The sequence below is a fragment of the Muntiacus reevesi genome, chromosome 6 (genome assembly GCF_963930625.1).
Source record: "Muntiacus reevesi chromosome 6, mMunRee1.1, whole genome shotgun sequence".
Lineage (NCBI taxonomy): Eukaryota > Metazoa > Chordata > Mammalia > Artiodactyla > Cervidae > Muntiacus > Muntiacus reevesi.
Window position 1 is genome coordinate 111,996,008 of NC_089254.1, and position 25,233 is coordinate 112,021,240.

The 25,233-nt window shown below is 48.7% G+C and overlaps 1 protein-coding gene across 3 annotated transcripts in view; it reads left to right on the top strand.

Moving 5' to 3' along the window:
- Positions 1 to 23,517, top strand: part of UBE3C (ubiquitin protein ligase E3C) — a 124,746-nt gene extending 101,229 nt beyond the window's left edge. For all 3 annotated transcript variants that reach the window (XM_065939603.1, XM_065939600.1, XM_065939602.1), the window contains exons 19-23: positions 2,677 to 2,893; positions 9,624 to 9,808; positions 9,904 to 9,970; positions 15,646 to 15,776; positions 21,955 to 23,517. In XM_065939603.1, coding sequence (XP_065795675.1) covers positions 2,677 to 2,893; positions 9,624 to 9,808; positions 9,904 to 9,970; positions 15,646 to 15,776; positions 21,955 to 22,125 — 771 coding nt within the window. In that variant the 3' untranslated portion in view covers positions 22,126 to 23,517. The remainder of the gene's footprint in view (positions 1 to 2,676; positions 2,894 to 9,623; positions 9,809 to 9,903; positions 9,971 to 15,645; positions 15,777 to 21,954) is intronic.
- The last annotated feature ends 1,716 nt before the right edge of the window (positions 23,518 to 25,233 follow it).

Consider the following 25,233-nt stretch of genomic DNA (forward strand, 5'->3'; position numbering starts at 1 on the left):
AGATTGATAGAGATGCATTTGAAAAGCATTATTTTTTTTATTGATTCTTAATGTAGTAAATTACTGAAGTTATTTGGCAGCAAACAGAACCAGCCTGAGATGCAGCTCACGCCGCCCGTCCAGGCAGGGCCACAGTTTGCATTAATTGCATGGTGACTGCACTCACTTATATTAAAAGGCTTCTACCATAATTAATCCTTTTTATTTCAGATCATTTTGGCACAATTTCTAGCTATAAACACTCATAAAAGACAGACAGTTGAAAAATACGGTACAGGTTTTCTCCATATACCTATTGCTATGTTTTCATGACAAGTGGTTATTGATACGCTTCTAGGAACAAGTATGCAGTGGACTGAGGATTGAGGCCAGTATGAAAAATGCTAAGTGGATTATTTTGCATAAAAAATTGGCAGTTTTTGAAGTTGTATAATTAACCTGTGTTTAGGAAATACCTTGATTTATGCTTACATTTGTATCTCAGTTGCATACATTATGGAAATTTAATTTATAATCCATTTAGCTGATGCAGTCACAGTTTTTAGTGCTATCATTTATTAGTGCTTGTATATTAAATGCTCTAAAGGTTTAAACCTGCCTCGTGTAAAAAATTATACCTGTGCATTTACATTTTATGAGTCACAGTGGAGTTTCTGTTTAAAATTCAGGTAGCTCTGATGGATTGAGTGGACTTCCCAAGTTTATTGTTACTAATGCAGGAATGGCAAACAATGACCTTCCATACTCAACACACCCGATGATTTACTCTCTGAGTTTACTCACAGACCACCGTACAAATGACGCTTTTCTCGACACCTGGGATCAGTCTTGTCGTCTCTGCAGAATGCTCCTTAGGTTTGACGGCATCATTCATTAGAAGTAATGGGGTTCCTAAGTGGGCCAGGTTAATAGTATTGGCCATTCTTAACTTGAGGCAAAGCCTGGCTTCTCAAAACAGCCCTTCTTTACATCATCAGGAGAGACCTAAGTGCCAGTTGCCATTTTATTACTCATTCTCTCATTAAGAAAGCCTTTTTTGCCTTCTTTTCAGAACTAATTGAGTAATCATCAGTCTTCAAATCAGAAAGAGAAGTGCAGGGACATAGCTGGAGGCGGGGCGGGTGAGCCTGAACTCCAAGTGCGGTGACCGCCTTCGGGGAGGTGGTGTCCGGGCGCCCACGCAGTGCCCTCTGGACGTCTGCCTCTGGGAGGACGTTAGCCTCTGGGAGGACTCTCTCTTTTGGGGGACATTCCATGGCTGTTTTGTAGTCTGCTCCAGTCACATCAGTGGGTGAGAGTTAACGTGGGTTTCAGAGGGTATCTGAGCCTAACGTGAGTGTGTAAGGTTGGTGCATTTAAGGGTCATGATTGTAGACTGCCCCGCGTGTGAGACGGCTGTCCAGGGGTGCAGCAGAGCCGGCCGCGTGCGCACGGAAGGGCCCCTCCCGGGTGGGCTGTGGCACAAGGCTGCCGTCAGGTGGTGGGGGACAGGGCGGAAGTGACGCCACACGTCCGGCTCTTGAGCCCTGGGCTTAGCCTTTGGCGGGCATGGGTGTGGCCAGGCGGGCGACCCCTCTGCGGGAAGAGCGGCTGTGGTCACTGAGCTAAGAATGCTGCCTTCTCCCCGTTTGATGGTTGAAAAAAAATCTAAAGAAGAATCATCTTCCTTGACTTGGGAAAGTACACGAAACCCGACTCTGGCACATAGTGGCCATGCCCTCGCGCTTTGGCTCCACCCAGAGGGGAGGCGCGGCCACCCAGGCGCCGGCCCGCCTGCCACTTTGGGCAGGACTGCGACCCCAGGAAGATTCGCTCTGAGTCCTACTGTCCTGTACTGTGAGAGAAAGTGAAAGTGATAGTCGCTTAGTCACTCTCTGTGACTCCATGGACTGTAGCCCGCCTGGCTTCTCTGTCCGTGGAATTCTTCTGGTAAGAATACTGGAGTGGCAACTGTTACCTTCTCCTGGGGATCTTCCCAGCCCAGGTATTGAACCCGGGTCTCCTGCATCGCAGGCAGACTCTTTACTGCTGAGCCACCAGGGAAGCCCTGTCCCTGTGAGTGGGGCCTTATTTGGAAAGACATCTTTGCATATGTAAGCAAGCTCAGCGGAGGTCATCCTGGGTGGAGTGAGTCCCAGGATCCAGTGACTGGCGTCTGCATCAGAGGCAGGAGGGCAGGGTGGAGGCACAGAGCAGATTGAGGGGGAGCAGCCCCGCAGAGGCTGGGGAGCCGGCAGCCCTGCAGCTGGCAGGACCTTCCCAGAGAGCGTGACCTGCTGCTGACACCTGGGTTCAGACCTTTCCAGACTGTTGTTTGAAGCCACTGGTCAGTGCGCTTATTACAGCAGCCCCGGAAGACTGATCCACCTGCAGAGCTTCACAGACACGCTTGGCAGGGTCTTGTCACGTGAGGAGGTGGCCCTTAAAGGCCGCTGCCACACTTGGGCCCTCAGGTCCTCCGCTGTCTGCTGTAGGGCGCTCTGCGCGCTGTGTGTATGAACGCCTGCACCACGTGCGGGCACATGGTGAAGCTTGTCATCCTTGTCCGCCTGGGGCAGAGGGGTCTGCTGTCTCAGGGTCTGTGGGGACCAGGCTGAACATACCGTCTCTTACTTGTAGGAAGGATGAGAGGCGACCCTATGAAATGCTAACCGGTGGTCCCTGCTTCGTTCAAAGGCTCTCTATGAGAACATGCTGGTGGAGCTGCCCTTCGCCGGCTTCTTCCTGTCCAAGCTGCTGGGGACCAGCGCGGATGTGGATATCCACCACCTGGCGTCCCTAGACCCCGAGGTGTACAGAAACCTGCTTTTCCTCAAGAGCTACGAGGGCGACGTGGAGGAGCTGGGGCTGAACTTCACGGTGGTGAACAACGACCTCGGCGAGGCGCAGGCAAGTGGGGCTGGGGCTCCCGCACCCGCCCGTGTCCTGCTGCGTGCGCATGCTGGCGCGACCTCGGAGAGGCGCAGGCAAGTGGGGCTGGGGCTCCCGCACCCGCCTGTGTCCTGCTGCGTGCGCACGCTGGTGCAACCTCGGCGAGGTGCAGGCAGGTGGAGCCGTCACCCCTGGGCATGCCCTTCTGCGTGCACACGCGGCCTTCATGCTGTGGGAGCTTGTGCACATCTCAGTTGGAGAATCGCAGGACAGAGAGCCAGGGCTCAGGGAGCCGGCCAAGTGCCGCCTCACCTCCCCGTTCTGCGTGCGGCTGCAAGGCACCCTGCCTTTCTGCCTCATTTCTGGAGCCTGGGGCTCGGTGGTGCTTCTTGGCTCCTCACCCTGCAGAGTGGCCCTCAGCTGCTGAACCTGTCCATCTGGGTGCTCTCGCTATTTTTATCCTTAAAAAGAAATATACTAGAGATTCAAACTAAGTTTTGGAACAGCTGCTTTACTGAGGTGTGATCTAGGTGCCATAAATTCCACCCTGAACCATGTGCATGAGGGTTAGTGCAGCCAGCCCCAACATCCAAATTTTAGGACACTTTGGCCATACGGAGGCGACTGCGTGCCCGTTAGCAGGTCACACCTGCCCCTGGGTCTGCCACACCCTGCTCCTCCGGTCCCTGGACCCTGTCCTCTGGACAGTTTTCACACCTGGAATCTCAGGGCGTGTGGCCTGTGGTGCTTCACTTACTGGGGGCTACAAGTGCTGGTACTTCCCTCCCTTTTTCGGCCTAGTGATGTCCAGAAATGGTGTGTGGATAGACCATATTTTCTTTACCAGCTGATGGACATCTGAGTTATTTCCACTTTTTTGGCTCTTATGAATAATACTGCCATGTACATTCATGCACTACATACATACTTAACTATTCTAGTCCCGTGAGAACAGGGCCAGTGGGTATAGGCACAGGGGGCCTAGGTTGACTGTGTAGAGATGCTTGCAGAAGGTGGGGGCGGGACAGAGGGGCCTGTCATGCCATTCCGTCTGCTAGAGCAGGTGTTCAGATGTTCCCATGATTTACAGAACTTCTCAAAGTGCATACAGGCAAATCAGATTGTTTGTTAATATCTTGTTGGATTTTTGAAGTAACCAGCTTGTATGATAATCCTCATTGGATCACTTTGTTTCTAGTTGTTTTAAGTGGCTCTTGCTTCTCTGTGCAATATGCAGTTAATTCTGGAGAGAATAAGGAAGATAACAAGTGACTCTGGAGGAGAAGCGTTAATTCACTTCAAATTTAAGACTACAGAGCAAATTTGACTAACTGTAGCATAAAACATAATTTTTTCTCCCTGATTAAAATAATCTCATTTAGCATTTTCTCAGTATCAGTTTCTCTTTTCCTATTTGTTATACTCCATCACCGGTATTCTCATTTTCAGAAATGTTTTCTGCATTCTTCCATTTAATATTAACACTTTATTTAGTGAGAGGTGAAGCGAACTGTGTACATAAAACATAACTACATTATAGTTTCAGTCAGCATTCTGATGAGGATGGATTCTGATGAATTTAACTATGCAATAACATACCAGGAGAAATGACAGAATAAAAATCAAATCTTTAAGAGTAATTGTGACCTGGTGTCTATTTGGAATTCTAAAATTATATTAGTATGTATATACTTGTAATATATTTTCAGTCAGATTAAAAGAATTCTAACTCTTGGAAAGTAACCAGCTGTGTTTTTCTCATTCACACTTGTTCCAGACAAACGCATCTCTTTTGCAGGGAAACTGCATCTTTCCTGTTGTCCTTACGCAGATAGATTAGACTGATGGTCTTTTTTGCAACTCGTGGTTGGATTTTAGCTGTGAAAGTAGTATTCACTTTAGACTTCATAATTGCTTCTCTAACTTTTTGTTATTACTTGATTTCTAGTCCAGGCTTTCAAAAGTGATCAGCTTTGCCAGCTTAAAAATAACTGCATATTAAATAGGTCCTAGTGTTCAGTCCAGGCGGCACTGCCTGTAAGCTCGCCCCCACAGTGCCTGACCCCCGGGGTGCAGCGCTGACCGTTGATTTTGGCGAACACATACACTGAACCCGTTTTGGATGTTTTTTCTCTCCTTCCTCGCTTACCTCCACGCTGCTCTCCCTTCCTCCGTCACTCAGGAGGTACTGGTGACTGTGCACTGGCCTTGAGCTCAGCAGAGGAGGTGTGTGTTAGTAAGAGCACACTCATCCTCACAAGAGGCAGATACGGTCCGTGTCGTGAGACCTGTGCTGTTTAGCGCAATAGAAGCTCAGAAGGAGTGCTCCTGGAGAGCTGCCTGAAGGAGGCCCGTGATGCGCGATAAGGGGTCAGCAGGCCAGTGAACAGATTTGGGCGAGGCTGGGGTTTAGCAGTCGTGGAGGAGAGTAGGTAGAGATGCTGTGGAGACCCTTTCGAGGACTCAGGCTTCAGGAACGCTGAGCCTACACCTGTTAGGGTAAGAGCCTAACAGGTGTGTTTCAGAGCTACTAGAATAGGGTTTCCCTGTGGCTCAGATGGTAAAGAATCCATCTGCAGTGCGGGAGACCCGGGTTCAATCCCTAGATCAGGAAGATCCCCTGGAGAATGAAATGGCAAGCCACTCCAGTACACATGCCTGGAGAATCCCACAGACAGGAGAGGCTGGTGGGCTACAGTCTGTGGGGCCCCAAAGAGTCGAACATGACTGAGCGGCTGACACTTTCGCTTTCAGGAAAGGGAAAGATGAGAAGGCATCTGGGTCTGCTGTCAGCAGAAGCGGAGGTTCTGGTTCTGTGAGCCCAGGTATCTCTGGGTCAGGCAGTTCCAGAATTCACAGAAACTACAACTTGGTTAAGCAATGAAAGTTCTAATGAGAGGAGTTCAACTGTAATGTTCATCTTTCAAATTACATTCTGTAGATCAGTATCTGGAACTAAGATTGTCTTTGAGTTGGAGAAGGGGTGCGCTGGGTGGGACATTCTGATACTAAACTACCCTCCACCAGCTCCTGGCTCGCACCTTTCTGCTTTCTGTCTCTAGGACTGACGGCCTCAGGCCCCTCCTGTGAGTGGAGTCAGACAGTACTTGTCCTTAAGTGAGTGGTTTACCTCGCTGAGCATCGTGCCTTCCAGAGTCACCGTGATGTGCAGCAGGTGTCAGAGTTCCTTCTTCTCAAGCTGATGAGTCTGCCGTTGTCGGCCGTGTTAACGTTTGTTTATCCATCTGTTGATGGACCGACCGTTGTAACTGTCGGGAACACGGAGGCCACGGCCACTGCTGTACAAGTGTCTTTGAGGGCCCTGTCTTCAGGTATTTTGGGTGTGTACCTGAAAGTGGAATCGTTGGGTCATACGAAGGTTCTGAGTTTTCCACATGCTCTTCTACACTTGTTATTTTCTGCTTTCTTTCCCTCTGTTTCTTAAACTACAGCCCTCATACCAGGTATGAAGTGCTGTCTCTCTGGGGCGTTACACACAGTACACAGTGCTGTATGTGGTACCAAGAGCCCCTCAGGAGAATGGGAGACGTTTTGTGTCTTGTTATTTCTTCCTCCCTAGACTCAGAAGTGTTCTGTAGCTTATGCACCATCATGATGTCTTCTAAAAAGCAAAGCAAAAAGCATACACAAAGATTCATACATCCTCCTGTCTAAACCTTCTTGATATTTTTTAAATGACCATCTTTGTGGGTTTTTTATTTTTCCATCTCTCTTTGTCTGTAAAGTTCTCTGTCTCAGAAATAGGTGGGACTGAATCCCAACCAGTGACAAGGAAGTAATGCTTCCTCCTGCCTGCTGAGGTCCAGGCATCTCTGCGAGCTGCAGGGATGCTGTGAGACACAGGGTGAGGGCTCAGAGCCGGGTGTCCGTTGGTTGCTTATCTTCTTCCTTCTCATGGAGCTGAAATCTCAGCACTGCAAAGTGAAAGGTTTTTGAAGGCAGGGTTGATCACCGTCAGAAGGAAATGTCAGCGTACAGTGTTGCTGCCCCCTGGCCCCACCTAGTGGATGTCTTGGGCTGTATTAAGGACCTGTCTGAGGCCTTTGCTAATGGGGTGTTTCCCATTTCCCTTCTGAAATAGATGGTAATGGTGGAATGTCGCATATGTATGTTCCATTAAAGTGCCACTGATAATACTGTAATCTGTTAAAAGTGAATGTGTGAAGATGTTCCAATTATTCATAGAAATTCCCACTGAGTAGAGATTATAGATGATAATGCATAAGAATAATTATACTAAAGAGTCTAATTGGAAAAATTAGAGTCACTGGTAAAGTACCTAATTTGGGGAGAGATCATATGGATTTCTGTAGAAACATATATAAAAACCTAGTTCTCTGATAGAGGTTTAGGTTTATAAAATGTCATGATTTAAAGATTGGTAGTATGCAAATACTTCATTATGTTAGCAGCTTATGTTAATGAATCTTCCCTTTTAGAATAATGATGTTGCGCTCAATTTTTTTTTTCTTTAATCAATATGGCTGCTTGTTAGCCTACTTAAAAACAAACATGAAATTTCAGATCACTGATTTATACACATATCTCCCTTGAGGAGAATGCTCAGGGTTTAAGATGGATCCATAAATCATCATCTGTTCTGTGGAAAAGCATCGAACTTGAGTCACGAGACCTTGGTTAAAGCCCGGGTTTTGCTGCTTTGCTGTGTGGCCTTGGGCAAGTCGTTCACCCTAGCTCTTCCAGCAGGGACGGGGTGCCGGGAGGGTGGGGCAAGCGCCTGCGCCTGCATGATAGCGACGATGCCTCCGCGGTGGCCCCTGTGCGTGCGTGACTGCCCCTGCATTGCGTGACGGCGGCTGCGTGTGCGTGGCGGTGACGGCCCCTGCGCGTCCTGAAGGAAGCAGCGTGCAGACATTCCAGGCTTGCAGGTGCTCCTCAGAACGGAGCTCCGAAGGAGAGCTGTGACATGATGCCCTTCAGGTGCAGCGTGAGAGGCAAGTTTGAACCAGCAGAGTCACCACTCTAAAGTTGTCGGAAATGCTGCTGGTAACGGGCGGGGGCCTCTGTGTTCCAGACCACGGGCACCACCCCCTCTAGTGCCTGCCTGCCTGTGATCCAGGCTGTCTCAGCTGTAACCCAGAGCAGCCAGGGCCGCGGCTCGAGTGACAGCGAGCTGTGAGAGGTGGCCCCCCACCCCCACCCGGCGCCTTGTCAGACCTTGCACTTTTAGCGTGAATCTGGAGCGGTGAGGTGTTGTCAGACCCTGTGGGCGGCTTTCACCACACATGGCTGTGTAACCTTCCCACAGGACCATTTAGGTAGAACTTTCAGCAGGTTCTAAAGTACCATTTCTGTAAAGTGACAATTAAAAAAAAAAAATAAGGTGAAATGCTGGCCCTCAGAGGGAGCAGGCGTGTTTGGGCTGCCCCTGGAATACAGCGGCTCCCCAGAGGCCCAAGGCAGAGAAGGAAACCGTGGTGCGGGAAGGTGTCGAGCGCTCCTCCGCTCTCACCCCAGGCGCCCCCCGGCCCCCCGCTCACCAGGCGTCTGAGCCCTGCTCAGTACCACCGCTGGCAGCGCCCCTGTGCCCTCTCCACGCCCTGGCAGTGTTCAGGGTTGCAGGCGTGCCTGTGTTTCTTTATCCTTGGCGGAGACTGCCTCGCCCTCGTCCCGAGAGTGGGCACCAGCAGACCCGGGTTCTACAAGTCTACAGTTGTAAGTCAGGCGGACGTGTCTAGTCGTCTGTGGAGTTGCGTTAGTCAGCTTTGTTTGTGTGCGTTCACATAATCCCAGCCCCAAGATGGACAAGGTACCACCCCAACGACAGCGGGCTTTGGGGGCCGAGGGACTCCTCGGTGGCATGTACTGAAGTGGGGGCAGGGTGCCCGAGTCCGCTCCTCCTCCCCACTGTACCTCAGGGACGCTCCGCGGGGTCCTAACCCTGCACTCGACCCGAGAGTGTGTGTCCCTGTGCAGCGATGCAGAAGTTCTGTCAGATGCCTGCAGGTGCATCAGAAATGGACTAACCAGTTGTGCCTGATGATGACCACTGCCCTCCGTATCATATCTGCAGTACTGTACAGCCACCTGATGCGAAGAGCTAACTCATTTGAAAAGACCCTGATGCTGGGAAAGATTGAGGGCAGGAGGAGAAGGGGATGACAGAGGATGAGATGGTTGGGTGGTATCACCGACTCAGTGGACATGGGTTTGGGTGAACTCTGCAAGTTGGTGATGGACAGGGAGGCCTGGCGTGCTGCAGTTCATGGGGTCGCAAAAACTTGGACAGGACTGAGCGACTAAACTGAACAGTAGTCATAGAAATCCAGAGGGGATGTATGCTGCCTGTGCACACATGAGTCCCCGTCTCTACGGCATTAATTCCTTAACATTGCCTTTTCTCCACAGTGAAGCCCTTCTGATCCTTGCTGATCGTTTGGTTTGTATCTTTGCCCTCTGTGATCTCTAATTTCTTTTGTAATGAAATGACATGATTGCATTGTAACATCGTCCCTCAGGACTTTGCAGAAAGCAGGGGTGGTTAGTGAGTTAAGATGCAGAGTAGGATGCCGAGCTCTGGAGAGCCCCATCAGAGGACTCTTCCCTGTCTATGAGGTCATGTGTGCTGGTCACACACCTTTCACTAAAATGTTCATGTGCGGAGCAACACAGTCAATCAAGTTCCCTTGAAATAAGTGTTTCTTGCTCTTGTTTTGCCCGGTGGCCATACTCAGAGACATTTCCAACTCTTGTTTTAAATCCATAGGTAGTTGAACTGAAATCTGGTGGGAAGGACATCCCAGTGACCAGTGCCAATCGCATTGCGTACATCCACCTGGTGGCCGACTACCGGCTCAACCGGCAGATCCGCCCACACTGCCTGGCGTTCCGGCAGGGCCTGGCCAACGTGGTGAGCCTGGAGTGGCTGCGGATGTTCGACCAGCAGGAGATCCAGGTCCACTTCTTGTGCTTGGGGACACAGTTTTTTCCTGACATGAAAATCTTTCTTAAAATCCACCTCAAATTTTATAACGTGAACTTTTTTTTTAGGTGTTGATTTCTGGTGCACAAGTTCCCATAAGTCTGGAGGACCTAAAATCCTTTACAAACTATTCAGGTATGTTATCACTACTTGTTTATTATTCCTGAATATGTTATCGATGGTCATATTTCCAAAGTAATTCTAATGTGCTTCTTTATATGGGCAGTTTGCTCACATGGTTTAACACCCAGGCAATGCGAGGTTACAGTGAGACCCACTTCCTGTTTCCTCCCCTGCCCGTGCCCATTGTGAGTAACCACTGTGCTTGGCGTCTTTACGTGTTTACACACAAGTGCAAACTCCATTTTTGTTTTCTTTGTTTGTGCACACCATTCCGCATCCTGCTTTTTTTCTCTTCATAGCTTATCCTCTTAAGCCACTGCGTGCGGTGCTGTCACTTCAGTCTGGTCTCTTTGTGACCATGTGGACCATAGTCTACAAGGCTCCTCTGGCCATGGGATTCTCCAGGCAAGAATAGTGGAGTAGATTGCCATTTCCTCCTCTAGAAGATCTTCTCAGGGATTGAATCTCATTTTCTTACTGTCTCCTGGCATTGGCAGGCAGGTTCTTTACCACTAGTGCCACCTGGGAAGCCCTGTAAGCCTCTACTTATGGCTGTTGGGTTGTGTCCAGTCTTCTGCTTTGAAAAACAGTGCTAAACCCCCCTCCCCCCCCCAAAAAATAAGACCACTAACAGTAAAAGAAAATAAGAATTGAGCCTTGTCAGGATATTTACTTTTGATTAAAGTTTGACTTCCCTGGTGGTGAGGTAGATAAGAATCTGCCTGCCATTGCAGGGGACATGGGTTCGGTCCCTGAGCTGGGCAGGTCCCACATGCTGTGGAGCAGCTTAGCCTGTGCTGCACAGCTCCTGAAGTCCACACACCACAGCAGGAGAAGCCACGGCAGTGAGAAGCCCATGCCCCACAACAAAGAGCAGCCCTCACTGATCAGCGATCAACACAGAGCAGTGCTGTCTGCAGTGGTCTCATGGAGCCTTAACCACTGGACCACCAGCGAAGTCCCATTAACTCTACTTTACGTATTTGAGGGCAACGAAAAAGAAAAAAAAATTCTGCCTCAAACAAATACTGTTATTTTGGTGTCTTTTCCTTAATCATAGTCTGTTATTCTAGTATTTTCAGGGTTTTTTGGTAAAAGCCAACAGACTGATTTTTTAATTTATATGGAAACGTAAAGGACCTAAAATAGTCAAAACATTTTGTAGGAACAAAGTTGAACGACTAACACTCTGATTTAAAACTTACTATAGGGGTTTCCAAAGAATGTTCAAAGTACTGCACAATTGCATTCATCTCACACACTAGCAAAGTAAGGCTTAAAATTCTCTAAGCCAGTCTTCAAGAGTACGTGAACCGTGAACTTCCAGATGTTCAAGCTGGATTTAGAAAAGACAGGGATCAAATTGCCAACATCTGTTAGATCATAGAAAAAGCAAGAGTTCCAGAAAAACATCTATTTCTGCTTTATTGATTACGCCAAAGCCTTTAACTGTGTGGAGCACAACAAACTGTGGAGAATTCTTAAAGAGATGGGAATACCTGCCCACCTTGCCTGCCTCCTGAGAAAACTGTATGCAGGTCAAGAAGCAACAGTTAGAATTGGACATGGAAAAACAGACGGGTTCCACATCAGGAAAGGAGTACGTCAAGGCTGTATATTGTCACCCTGCTTATTTAACTTATATGCAGAGTACATCATGCGAAATGCCAGGCTGGATGAAGCACAAGCTGGAATCAAGATTGCTGGGAGAAATATCAGTAATCTCAGATATGCAGATGAAGCCACCCTTATGGCAGAAAGCAAAGAGCTAAAGATCATCCTAATGAAAGTGAAAGAGGAGAGTGAAAAGGTTTTGTTAAAACTCAGCATTCAGAAAACTAAAATCATTGCATCCAGTCCCATCACTTCATGGCAAATAGGTGGGGAAACAATGGAAACAGTGACAGACTCTATTTTTTGGTCTCCAAAATCACTACAGATCATGGCTGCAGGCATGAAATTAAAAGACACTTGCTCCTTGGAAGAAAAGCTATGATCAACCTAGACAGCATATTAAAAAGCAGAGACATTGCTTTGTGAACACAGGTCCGTCTAGTCAAAGCTATGGTTTTCCAGTAGTCATGTATGAATGTGAGAGCTGGACTATAAAGAAAGTGCCAAAGAATTGATGCTTTTGAACTGTGGTGTTGGAGAAGACTCTTGAGAATCCCTTGGACTTCAGGGAGGTCCAACCAGTCCATTCTAAAGGAAGTCAGTCCTGAATATTCATTGGAAGGACTGATGCTGAAGCTGAAATTCCAATACTTTGGCCACCTCATGCAAGGAACTGACTCATTGGAAAAGACCCTGATGCTGGGAAAGATTGAAGGCGGGAGGAGAAGGGGACGACAGAGGATGAGACGGTTGGATGGCATCAGCGACTTGATGGACATGAGTTTGAGCAAGATCTGGGAGTTGGTGATGGATAGGGAGGCCTGGCATGCTGCAGTCCGTGGGGTCGCAAAGAGTCGGACATGACTGAGGGACTGAACTGAGCTGATAGGGGCTTCCCTGGTGGCTCAGTAGTAAACATCCGCCCGCTGGTACAGCAGGCGTCCAGTTCGGTCCCTGGTCCAGGAAAGTTGGACGTGCCGTGCAGCGACGCAGCCTGTGCAGCACAAGTGCTGAAGCCTACACACCCTGGAGCCCATGCTCTGCAACTGGAGAGCCACTGCAGTGAGAGACACGCACTGCAGCTGAGAGCGACCCCCACTCTGCGGCTGGAGGAAGCCTGTGCGCAGCAGCAAAGGCCCAGCACAGACAGAAATACGCAAGAGTATTCAAAGAAAGATGTCGTGGAGTCGTCACAATGATAGGCACACTGGTCGATGGAAAGTAATGGGGAGACAGAAACGAATCCCTAGATTTACAGCCAGTGACTTTGAGCAGCTCACTGGTGCTGGGATGTGAGCACTTGGAGAAGAAGTGCTTAGACCTGACCTCACACAGTGTGCAGGAGTGAGGTCAACAGGATCAGAGGCCTGTCGTTAAAAGCCAGCGCTATAAAGCTCCTGGAAGAACATAGGAGAAAGTTCTCATGACTTTTGGACTAGGCAGAGTTTTTAGTTATACACCAAAAGCATGGTCTAGAAAAAAGAAATGGATAAAAATTTGGACATCCTCAAAATTACAGATTTTGTGCTTCAAAAAAATACCATCAAAAAAGTGAAAAAACAAGCCACAGGTTAAGAGAAAATATTTTCAAGTAATGTATCTAATAATGGCTTCTGTTCCTGTGTATCAAGAACTTCTGTAACTCAATAAAAAGATAAACAATTGATTTTTAAAACATGGGCCAAAAAACCCAAAAAAGTGTTTCACTTAAGATATATACAAATATCTGATAAGCAAATAAGCACATGAACACTATTAATCATTAAAGAAATGCAAATTAAATTGTACTGTGATACTACTACATACCCACTAGAATGACTTATCAAAAAGATAGCAATACTTAGTGTTAGTATGTGAAGAAATTTGAGCTCTCTTGACTGGTAGCAATGTAAAATTTAGAACTTCTTTGGGAAAGTTTACAGTTATATAAAAAGTTAATTGTAGAACAACTGGATTTTTGCATAAGAATGAAGCTGTACCCACAAGTCACACCATGTACAAAAATTAACTCAAAATGGTTCAAGAACCTTAGTACCTAAAACCATAAAAGTCTTAGGAGAACATGGGGATAACACCTCATGACCTTGGACTTGGCAGTAAGTTCTTGGATATGACACCAAAAGCACAACCAGAAGAAGGAAAGGTAAATGAATAGAACTTCATCAAAATTAGATTATAAATCTAGTCAAAGAGCATTGTTAAGAAAGTGAAAAGACAGCCTTCAGAATTGGAGAAAACACTTGGAAATCATGTATCTGGTGAGGGTCTGGTACCCAAATTGCATAAAGAACCCTTACAGCTCAATTAGGCAGACAGGCTGGTTCAACAACGGGCAAAGGACTTGAGTAGACCTTTGCCAAAGAAGGTACCACCGAAGGCTGGTATGCTCCAGAAGATACTCAGCGTCACTGACCACTCGGGAAATGAAAACCAGAGCCCAAGGGAGAGGCGCACACACAGAAGACAAGTGTTAGTGAGGGTGTGGTGAGACCGGAGCCCTCATTCGTTGCTGGCGGAAAAGTGAAGTAGCAACTGTGGGAAACGGTGGTTCCCAGAAAGCTCAGCGTGGACTTACTCTGTGAACCAACAACTCTGCTCTGTACCCAAGGGGATTGGAGGCAGGGGCCGAAACATCTGTGTTCACGAGACGTTGTTCACAGGAGCCAGAAGCTGCAAATAACCCCAGTATCCACCAAGATGGTGGATAAGGAAGTATGCTATAGACGTACGGTGGGACTGTCATTAAGTCTTGAAGGAATGATGTTCGTTACACGCTTCAATGTGGATGAACTCTTGAAAGCATTATGATAAGTGAAATAATGACAGACATAGAGGATGTATATTGTAGGACTCACCTTACATGAAATGCCTAGAAGAGGCAGGTTCCTAGACACGGGACTAGAGTCATCAGGGGCCGGGAAGGGCATGGGCAGTCCTGCCTCCTGGTCGTTCAGTGTCTGCCTGGGATGAGAGGGCGGTGGTGGCTGCACGCCAGTGTGCGTGGGATCAGCGCCTGGGATTACACACCTGAAAGGGGCTGAAATGGTAGATTTTATCGTGTGTCTTTTACCACAGCTAAAAGAGTCCATCCAGACTCATCTACCCAGAGCCCTCTGTTCTGTTGAGTGCTATCACCCCACCTTTCCCCCAGGGTCACTTTTGAGAAGGTTTTGGAAACGGATGTGTATGTAAACATGTGCTTGCATCTCCGCTTTCGGTAATTGCTCTTTTGTATTTCTCTAAATTGAGCTCTGATGTTCATGTCCAGGGAGATAATACCTAAGGTCACGTTGTCCTCCCCATCGGTCCAGCCTTTCCTGGCCCAGAAGTGGTCTTGGCCTGTTTGCATTATCCTGTCTGCACTGATAGCATTTACCTTTAATGATCTCAACTGTTCCTATTCCAGTAAATAGGTTTAAAATATTACCATATTCATTTTGGTGCCAATTAATACACTTAAGATACTTTATTGATGATATTTCTGTAGTATATTAACAGTGAGGGAACAATATATAGCAATTATTTTAGTTTTAGGAAGCACTTAACTAGATTAAAAGTTGTAAGTAGCAGATATTACTCTTCAGAGCATTGGTCTAATCGAGGGCTGGGGTTGGTTGTTATCCATGGTCTGTACCTTGTCAGAAGGATGGGTGATAAATTTACATACTAAGATGTGTTGGTGAAATAACTCGCTCTGTTAAAAATAAAAATCCCAGTGTGTCTGCCATTTGTAGGTGCGTGACCATCATGCGAGTCCTGTGTTATGTAGAGTCTGCTCCCCAGCCAAAGCCGAGTCTCAGCTCCTCGCAGAGCTCTGGAAGCTCAGATCCTTAGCAGCACGTTTCTCTGCCAGAGTCCATCTTGTTTGTTCCTCACTCTGGCCTCTGGTGCTTTATCCTTCTGTCCCCTGCATCCTTGCCCATCGTCCCCCAGGACAGGGTCGGCTTTAAACCACAAGCCGCTGCCCCACCCTGGCCTGGCACGACAGAGAGGAGCTGCTCTGGTGCCTTTGGGAGAACCCCGATTCTGCACTCACCTTGTTTTTCCTGAAGATGTCTTCCTCTTTGTCCTAGGAGGCTACTCTGCCGAGCACCCTGTGATCAAGGTCTTCTGGAGAGTCGTGGAGGGCTTCACAGACGAGGAGAAGCGCAAACTGCTCAAATTTGTGACCAGCTGTTCCCGGCCCCCCCTCTTGGGGTTTAAGGTGCACAGGCTCGGGGCCCAGCGGTGTTTGGGGCGGGGCAGTAGGGGCCACGTGAGCCAGTGTGCACACGGCGTGTTCAGAGAACAGTCTTTTCTGCAGTGGTCACAGCGCCCAGGCTGTTATTTTTTACCGTGTCTGTAGCCTCATTACAGAGAAGGCACCCCACTCCAGTACTCTTGCCTGGAAAACCCCATGGACGGAGGAGCCTGGTAGGCTGCGGTCCATGGGGTCTCTAAGAGTGGGACACGACTGAGCGACTTCACTTTCACTTTTCACTTTCATGCATTGGAGAAGGAACTGGGTTCTTGCCTGGAGAATCCCAGGGACAGGGGAGCCTGGTGGGCTGCTGTCTATGGGGTCACACAGAGTCAGACACGACTGAAGTGCCTTAGCAACAGCAGCAGTAGCCTCATTAACCCAGTGTTTCAACTTGGTCACTGAAGGATTGGCTGTTATCTGTGTACCTAGAGCTGGTTTTATTTGGGTTTTTTCCTGCGTTCACAGTCCTGACCCATCGCTGGGGTGTCGCTGGGACGAGGCTTAAACGTGAGCAGATGCAGCCGGGCGGGCTGACACTGACGTCCGTCACCCGTCCTGGGGTCTGTGCAGCTCAGGCTGGCCTCCCTTCCCAGCTGAAGAGAGCGTGGGCTCCACGTGTTCGTGTGTCTGTTGCCAGGAGTGATACAAGAGCAGGAGTTGATCTCTTCTTGGTGCTTCTCTGTTACTTCATTTCACGTTACTTGGCCTTAGTGTGTCGTTTCTGGTAGTTCATGTTGATCTTATACATTGGCTGAATATTTTTATCAGTTGAAATTGGTCATGGGACAGCTTGGGTTTTCCTTACTCATATAAAAGAAATGAAGTTAGTTTTAATAAAGAGAAAGACAGTGGTTGTATATAACATGAAGTGATGCCGGGTTAGGGGAACATGTACATTGGGTGTGCTTGTGAAGCTCACAGATTGACATTCGCCTTCCAATAACCTTTCATTGATGAGTTATATGTCAGTTATTTTACTTTGAAATTACTTACAATGTGTAGAAAAGTTGTAAGAATTGAACAGAGAACTTATCAGCCCAGGTTGACCAGTTGTTAACATTGTGTCACATTTGTTTTGTCATTCTGTATTCATGTATTTCTTTTCAGAATCATTTGGGAGTAAGTTGAAAATATCATGTTACTTGCACATTTTTCTTGCAACACCAATCTCTCTTAAAAACCACAATTAAATTAATCAAAAATAAGGAGTGTGCAATGATAGATTGAGATTATCTAATCCTCTGGTTCACAAGTATGATCCTGAGACCAGCAGCTTCAGCATCACCTGAGAAGTCGTTACAGGTAAACATTGTCAGGGCTCACCCAGACCCCCCCGAATCAGCTCAGGAAGGGGCCAGCCACCCGTTTCCACCTTCCCTCAGGTGTCGGCGCGCCTGCAGTGGCTCCAGCCCCACGGCGTCCTCTGTGGACCTTGCGCTTCCCAGTCTGGAGTCCAGTATGAGGCCGCACGTTATGTTAGCGGCCGGTTCCCTCCGGTCTGTGCCGTCTTCAGCAGTCCAGTCACATTATCTGAGAATGCCCCTCAGCGCACTGGAGCAGTTCCAGCCTCAGGACACGGGTGCTCAAGGCAGACACCCTCACACATTCACGCAGCGCTCACAGAACTGCAGCCGCCCACAGCTGGTCATGGAGAAAGGGAATGTGGTCTGTCCAGGCAGTGGGGTGTGTTCGGAAATTAAACGGAATGGATTGCTGATACAGATGCTCTGTGTGTGAGCATTGAGAACGTTGTGCTCAGTGAAGGGAGTGAGACACTGGAGGTTCTGTGGTTCCTTTTACACAAACTGTCTTTAAAGGGGTGGATAAAAAAAATAAAGGGGTGGATAATGGAGAACTTTGGCAGAGAAATGGCAGCATTCTGAAGTTGAATTTAAACTACATTTAAATGAATAAATATTATAGTATGTGAATTACACTTTAAAATGTTTTTTTTTTAATTGACATTAATAGCTTAATATAGTGTCCCAAAAAGTGTCCCAGAACTAGAGCAGTGGGAATGTCCCTGGTCGTCCAGTGGTTGAGAATCCGCCTTGCAATGCAGGGGCCAAGGGTTTGATCCCTGGTTGGGGAACTAAGACCCCACATGCCGGAAGGCAGCTAAGCCCATGTACCGCAACAAAGGCTCCTGTGTGCTGCTAAGACTTAAGACCCGACTAAGCCAAATAAAATAAAGGAGTGGACAGTGCAGTAGAGACATGGGGCGTGAGCTGTGGCGCAAGTGCAGTGATGCTGTTCCCACAGGAGGTGGGGAGCAGTGAGTAATAGACGTGAGTGTGAGCAATTAGTGAATAAAGTGCTCAATGATACTAGCAGAACCGAGTCTCTTCTGTCTTCCAAATTCTCAGAGGGAGAAAATAAAGCCTGCGAAACAGGACAGCCAGAACCAGCTGTGTTTACCAGATAACAGAACTCAAAGTTAATGTGGACACTCAGAAAGCAGAAAACGCAGAAATGAGAGCAGGCTGAAGTGTCAGAGCAGTGAACGTGCAGAGGGAAAATGCAGGAATGAGAAGGAAGAGCCGGGCCTGAGGTGGAGAAACTGCCGGGCGCAAGCCAGACCTGCAGGCGTCACAGGCCTGGGGCTGCGGAGCTGCGGGGCCTGTGTTAGCGCCTGCAGTCTCAGGTAGAATGGCAGGCAGGCTTAGTGATGCTTCTGGCCTGGGATAGAAGCCCCCCCTTCTCAAAAGAAATGGATGGGTAGGCTGGATGGGTTTAAGCCCTGATCTGCAGAACCAGGTGTCAGAATTGGGCAGCAGCTTGCAAGGAGCACGTCTCTGCTTTTTGGTTCCTCTGAGGCTTGCAGTGAAGTCTGGAAACCGTGCTGTGTAGGAGCATTTAAAGAGCAGGAAGAGTGCAGATGAGACGTGCCCAGTGGCTCGTGTGCATGGGGTTAATATAACGGGCTTTCCCATCGACCAGAAGTTTCTGTCGTCTACTGGTATAAACAGTCACATGAGTTAAATCCTTATATATTAAGATTTTAGTGTGACTAGGTAATTTTGTCAGTAAGATTTATAATGAGAGACAAAGCTTATAGTGTCTTCCAGTTTCAAAACCACACTAAACCTGGAAGAAAACCGAGTGTGTGGTTTCAGGAAGGGAAGTTTGGAGGACCTGCTCCATCAGAGAGCTGAGTGGAAGGCATCCGCTTTGGCAGAAGTGAGGAATCGGGCTTGAGGAGTCCAGATGCTCCGGCCAGTGGGGGAGCCAGTTGTGTGTCACAGGTTTGGGTGGGAAAGCTGAGGGACTTGTTTCAAGTCCCAAGTAGAATTGCAGTTAAAATTCTCTGGTCGGCTGTTGATGATCCCGTATAATCATAATTGAGTTATAATTATACCATGAAAAATAATTTTTTGGACGCCATGAAATAGTCATCCTGATATTTCAGGGTTTTTTTCAGTGATGGAAATCATATTAAATGTGAGGTTAATTAAGTGTTTTCCAGTGCTTTTGACGTCATTCTTAGACTCCAGATTTGGGGAAGCCACTGTGATGTGTGTGCTCCCCAGTTTGCTCAGGGTGCCTGCTGGCGGGGTGGCAGACTCAGACTTGAAAGCAGAGAGCGGCTCTTGGCTGAAGTGCCCTCAGCAGCCAGGGTGGTCGCACGTAATCTGGAAGTTAGGCCTCTGCTCATGGCCAGTTTGCTGAGAAGAGCAGCATCTGCTGAAGCTAATTAAAGCTTAATATGCTTAACGAATGTGACTGTTACAGACGCAGAAATCATTAAAGTGCTGTAGAAAATTGTTAAATTGCCATCAGGCCTCATAATAAATTGATGATTTTTCTCACTCTGAATTAATGCAAATTCCCGTTGTACTCTGCTTAGTTATGCACAGAATGGTGCCCTTGACTCAGATTTCAACGAAGAACTTCATTTTTTTAAGTTTTGAGACTCCAAGTAGGAAATTCAATTAGCATTATGAAAAAAACAGTAAAATGTGGCATATATCTGCAAAATGTATTTCAGACTTTCCATTGAGCACTGACTGCGTGTGCAGCGATCCTTCTGTTTCAAAAATGTGTTTTTAATATATTCAAGCATCTGAGAAAATTGTTTCCCTCAACATCTTCAGAGTGCTACGTAATAAATGCAACAGATATTCTTTCTGTTCCTCTTTTGGTTTCTACTGAAGCATCTTAAGCGGCATTTAAAGTGGCACATAAACTATAATTAGGGGAAAGACGGCGGTTTTAGCAGAGTTGCCTGCCACGGAGACTGCTGAGACGAGGCTTGTGCTCCGCAGTGGAGAAGCGCGCAGAAATGGAGCAGGTAGTGTGTGGGCTGTGCTCACGCTCATGCCCACGTTGTAAAGTGTGTGCCAAATTCAACATGTAGGTGACAGAGTCCAGGTGGAACATGGTTTCGCTGGTCAGGCACCTGTGGGGTGACCGGCGCTCTGAGTCCCCGCCAGGCAGGAGCGGCACTCCAGCCTTGCTCTCGGTTCTCCTCGGCAGTGGTCAGTAATTATTCGTTACCCTGTTCATGTTTTTCCTGTAACAGAGTTAGCGTTGTCACTACAGAAAGCTGAGGGCCGTGGTCAGTTATGAGAGGAAACAGTCCTGTAGCTGCTCTGCCTGTGCCTGCTGTGGGCGTCCTGGCACCCGGGAGCTGGGCCGTCCCTGTGCAGGGCCTCCGCCCAGACCAGTCTTCACTGGCCTGAACACGCCCATGTCCCGGTGTATCGTTTCTTCCTTTCTAGCTGGATTTCTGTAAAGAAAAGCTATTTTTTCTTATCAGCTCTTAGGCTACCGTGAGGACCGCTGGTACAGAAAAGATGGAGTAAATCTTGACTATTCCTCATTTACCAGTTATTGAGGGGGATAACTAGCGTTTTGGGGACAGCCAGTACATTTTAGTTTTACTATCATTCTGAACCTTTAGCATTTGCTTTTTTCAGTCCATGGCACCCCCTCCCTTTGATCTTCCATGTCCCATCTGCGGGTGGGCGGTGGGCTCAGGGTCTGTAAATAAGTCCCAAGCAGCTGTGGGTGGCTTCTTGCTTCCTGATGTGATGGGATAGTGACACTTGCTGTGTGCATCTTCTGGCCCATGTCGGGATCACATGTTTTCCAAGAAGCCCTGGTTCCTTTCCTGGAGACCAAGTTGGTAGAGAGCAGGGCTGGGCCCTTGGCCTGCTCGTTGTCACCGGAGGTCACTGTGTTCAGGCCTTTCCAGGGCACAGAGCTGGGACATGGGCACTCTCTTCTTGAGAGAAAAATTCATCAAAGTTCACACTACTTTTTCCAACTGACATTCAGGTGTGTGAGGTTTTTATTTCTTTGTTTGTATATTTGGATCTCTCTACCAGTGATTAATCTTGGCTCCTATTATTAATAGTTCATTTGCTTGCTCTGGTAAATTCTAGGATCCTACAATAAGTTATATGTAATTTTCATGTAATAGTTGTATGTAACACTACAGTGATTTTAGAACAACAGTACCAGTAATTTACGGTGACATTTCTGAAAACCATTTAAGATTCTGGCCCCCCCTGTTTTTTTTGGCTACGCCACATGGCATGTGGGATCTTGGTTCCCCAACCAGAGTTTGAACCCCCAAAACCTTCGTTGGGAGCTCGTGCCTTAACCACTGCCCGCCAGGAAAGTCCCTGTGGTTCTAAGACACGGGCAACACTGCCCTCTGTGAGTGCGCCACCAGCACCCAACGTCCTGTGTTTAGAGGGGCCGCCTTCTCTCCTTGATGGAGACTGCCGCCTCCCCCTGCTCCCGGGTCCCTTTGTGGTTCACTTGGAGAACAGGCACCTCTGCTTTTCCCATGTTTTCAGCAAAGAGGTTTATTTATACATTCCTCTCTTTACCCTGTATCTTTTAAAATTTTAAACTAATTTTTAAAAGGCAAAAAAATGAAAACTTTAGAGGCCTTTTCACCAAAAAGATTCTGTATTCACTTCCATGCATTTACGCTGTTCTCTGTCCCTTTTTATGCCTGAAGCCCATACACAGTATTGGGTAGAAACTTGGAGCCAAGTTTGAGGGCAGTGAAAAAGCGGGTGTCCCCGTGGGGACAGGCGAGAACAGGCGTCACTTCCTGCGTGAGTCTGAAAGGCTCCCTGCAGGCCGTGTTTGGTGACTGCGCCGTGCACCCGCTGTCTTGCAGGAGCTGTACCCCGCGTTCTGCATCCACAACGGGGGCTCCGACCTGGAGCGGCTGCCCACAGCCAGCACCTGCATGAACCTGCTGAAGCTCCCCGAGTTCCAGGACGAGGCGCTGCTGCGGAGCAAACTCCTCTACGCCATCGAGTGCGCCGCGGGCTTCGAGCTGAGCTGACCCGTGGCGGCGGCCCACCCTCTGCGGAGACGGCCGGGTCTGCGCGCCCCCGGCTAGCAGGGCGCGCGCCGGACTCCCAGCTCTCCCGGGTCCCTCCCCGCCACCCTCCCTGCATTTTTAAGTGATTTATTAAGTTGTGCTCACCTATTTAGATGGACGTTGCTTTTCAAATAACTTAAAATAACAGATGTTACATGCCACGTGGCTAACATAGTAATTTTGCCAAGAAGAGCACAGTTTTAAGACTGGTGGCAACTCAGTGAAATTAACCAAAGATGAAGCTTTGGCTCTGCTGCGGACGAGCCACCCAAGCTGGCGACGCGGCGCCTGGCGGGGGCGCTGCTCGGACCTGCCTCGGGTCTGCAGAGACACGGGCCTCTGGCGGCCACTGCTTCTCGTGTGGTTGAATTGTTTACAAGCCTCATTGTTAAAACTAAAGGCTTTTTTTTTTTTTTTTTTCTGCTGCCTTTTCCCAAAGTGGTTAGGTTGGAAAATAGATAACAATGGTAATATTTTATTTGTGTTTTTTAAGCCATCTCCCCAGAACGGGACTAGCATGCTTGTTTCCGGTCTGCCGCTGACCTGCATCGTGATGGTTTGGACATTCCTGTGTGTGGGTGTGTGTGAGGCGGGTCCTTCACTCTCTTCCTTTCTGTCTCCACCTCGTGCCTGGAGAGCTTTCGGGGTGGGGGGGGCCTCCGTCCTGCTCCTGCGCGTGTGCGACCCGCGTGAGCGATCCTGGGGGAGGAGGCCCGCAGCCCCTCCCGAGTCACTTGAACCAAAGTGGCGCTGCGCCTTTGCACTGCGGCCCGGGCCGCGCCCCCTCGCTTCCGGGCGCTGCGGTGCAGGGGGCGGGCGCCCGGGGCGGGGCGGTCCTCTCGGGATTCGGCACTTTATCGGGACCTGGCGAGGGGAGCGTCTGAGAACTCGCCGGAGGACGCAAGTGCTGGCCGGTGTTCGCTGTCACTGGAGCTCTGGGCTGGCGTGGGGGACGGGCCACAATTAGCAATATCCTTTTAAATGTGGGGGAGCCGAATGACACTTTTAAGACAATGACCATTATCAAAACAAAATGTATAATTTCTTAATTTGAAGAATAAATTAAGTGTTTAAATGCTATTTGTAGTCTTGATATACAGAAATAAAATAATTAGGGTTTGTCCTTGGTTTTAATTTTTTTATTTTAGGTCGTTTTATGTTGAATGGTCTATATCTTCTTTACTTCTTAATTGATTTGTATATTAGCAGTATTTTGGAAATGGAATATCTGAGACTGAAGAGAAATGGGCAGTTACTCTTAACTTGGATTTTCTTCCTCGGCTACTCTGAGCTTATTTATTTATTTGTATGTTCCAATGGCTAAATATTTGCATTAAATTTTTTTCCCAAGTTTGTGTTGGAGTCATACCCCAAATCATTGTGATTGGTTCTGTTCTGCCCTAGTAAAGCCACAGCTTCTAAATGTCAGTTTATCACGTTGTTTAAATGTCAACAGTTGAAACAGGGCAGTAACAGGCTATGGTTCAGAATCTGGTATACCAGACAGTGACGCCTGGCATCTGAAATGCCCCAGGCGAGGCTTCGAGAAGGCTGACCGGAAGCAGCACCCCCAGCTCAGGCCTTGGGGAGAGCCAGGCTCGCCGGTTCCCCGAGGGCCTGGTGTTAGATTACTGAGAAGCACTCAGGTAAGGTTCGCCCTTCTCCATCATCCTGTTGCCATTTCCTGGTCGGTCCTGGCGTGCTGCTTCGTGCTGCTGTGTTGGCACTCGTGCCAGGGAGGACCGCTGAAGGCCTCGAACCAGAGCCACGCTGCCCTTGGTCACCTGTCCCAAGTTCCTCTGCTCCGGGTCTGAAAGGCTTTCAGGAGCAAAGCGAAGGGTGCCCCAGATCACACAGCCTCTCTGCCACAGAGAGCAGCAGACGCCCCTGGAGTCTGTCCTGGGAGGAGTTAACGTCCACTCCCCAAACAGGGTGAGTTGCTGAGCCCGCTCTGGGCTTCGGAAGGCTCCTTCCCAGCGTCGCGGTGGTGGCCAACCACCGAGTGCACAACCGAGGCCGGGGACCAGCAGGCGCCGGTGGGCAGTCGGGAGAGGGCTGAGAGCGTGGAGGCGGGGCCGGCCGGGAGCCCCTGGTACCCTGGAGAGCACCAGAGGCCTCTGCTTCCAGAAAACTCGGCGAGTTCTTAGGCCTGAGTACTTTGTACCTCAGCTTACCTATCTGTGAAATGGGGACAATTAAATACCGGTCTCCCCCCCAGGACCCACTTCAGCACCTGTTTTTGGTAACCAAAAGAAATTCAACAAGGATTTGTGCTTTTACCAAGAAAAATGGGCGAAAGGTGAAGATTGAGTTTGCTCAGCCTGTCTTGCAGGGAGCGTTTCAGAGGCGGTGTCCACCCCACAGGGAGTGGCCCAGCTCCTTCCTTCCCGGGGACCACACGCAGCATCTCAGCATTGAGCCGCCACGGTGTGAACTGTGTCTGTGAGCATCTGGGCTTTGTCGGTTTATCTTGTGTGTCTGTGAGCAAGACGGCTCCTCCAGTGACTGCTGCTTCCCTTTAGGCCTCTGCGACTCAGGAAGGGTTTCCGTTGGAAAGTGGGGGACCCTGGGCTTCAGCTTCACAGGAGGGTTACACAGCTTTGATGAGGGCTGTAAATAAGCTTGTGATGTCAACATTTATGGGCATAATTATAGAACCTTGTTTTAACTTAAGCAGTTTGATGTCTCAGGTACCTTTTGAGTTAGTACCTTGATTGTAACATTGTCACCCTTAGGCAACACTGTTCCCTTTTCCTCTGAGGCCATGAGCAGAAACGTCAAGCTTCAGCACCTCCTTTCTCTGGGTGACCCCACCTCTGGGAGCACGTGGGGTTGCTGGCAGCGCCCTCGGGACGGCGGGTGGCTGGGCCCCAGCCCTGGGCGCTGCGCCCATGCAGGCAGGCAGGAGAGGTGAGGAACACAGGGGCCAGCGCCCGTGAAATGAGTGTGCCGAGACATTGATGCTTTATTACCTTTCATGGGTCAGATGAAAAGTCGCTTGTTGTGACGTGGCACCTAGAGAAGAGGCCAGCCTGTCCCGACATGAGTGTCTGAGGGCCCACCTTCCCT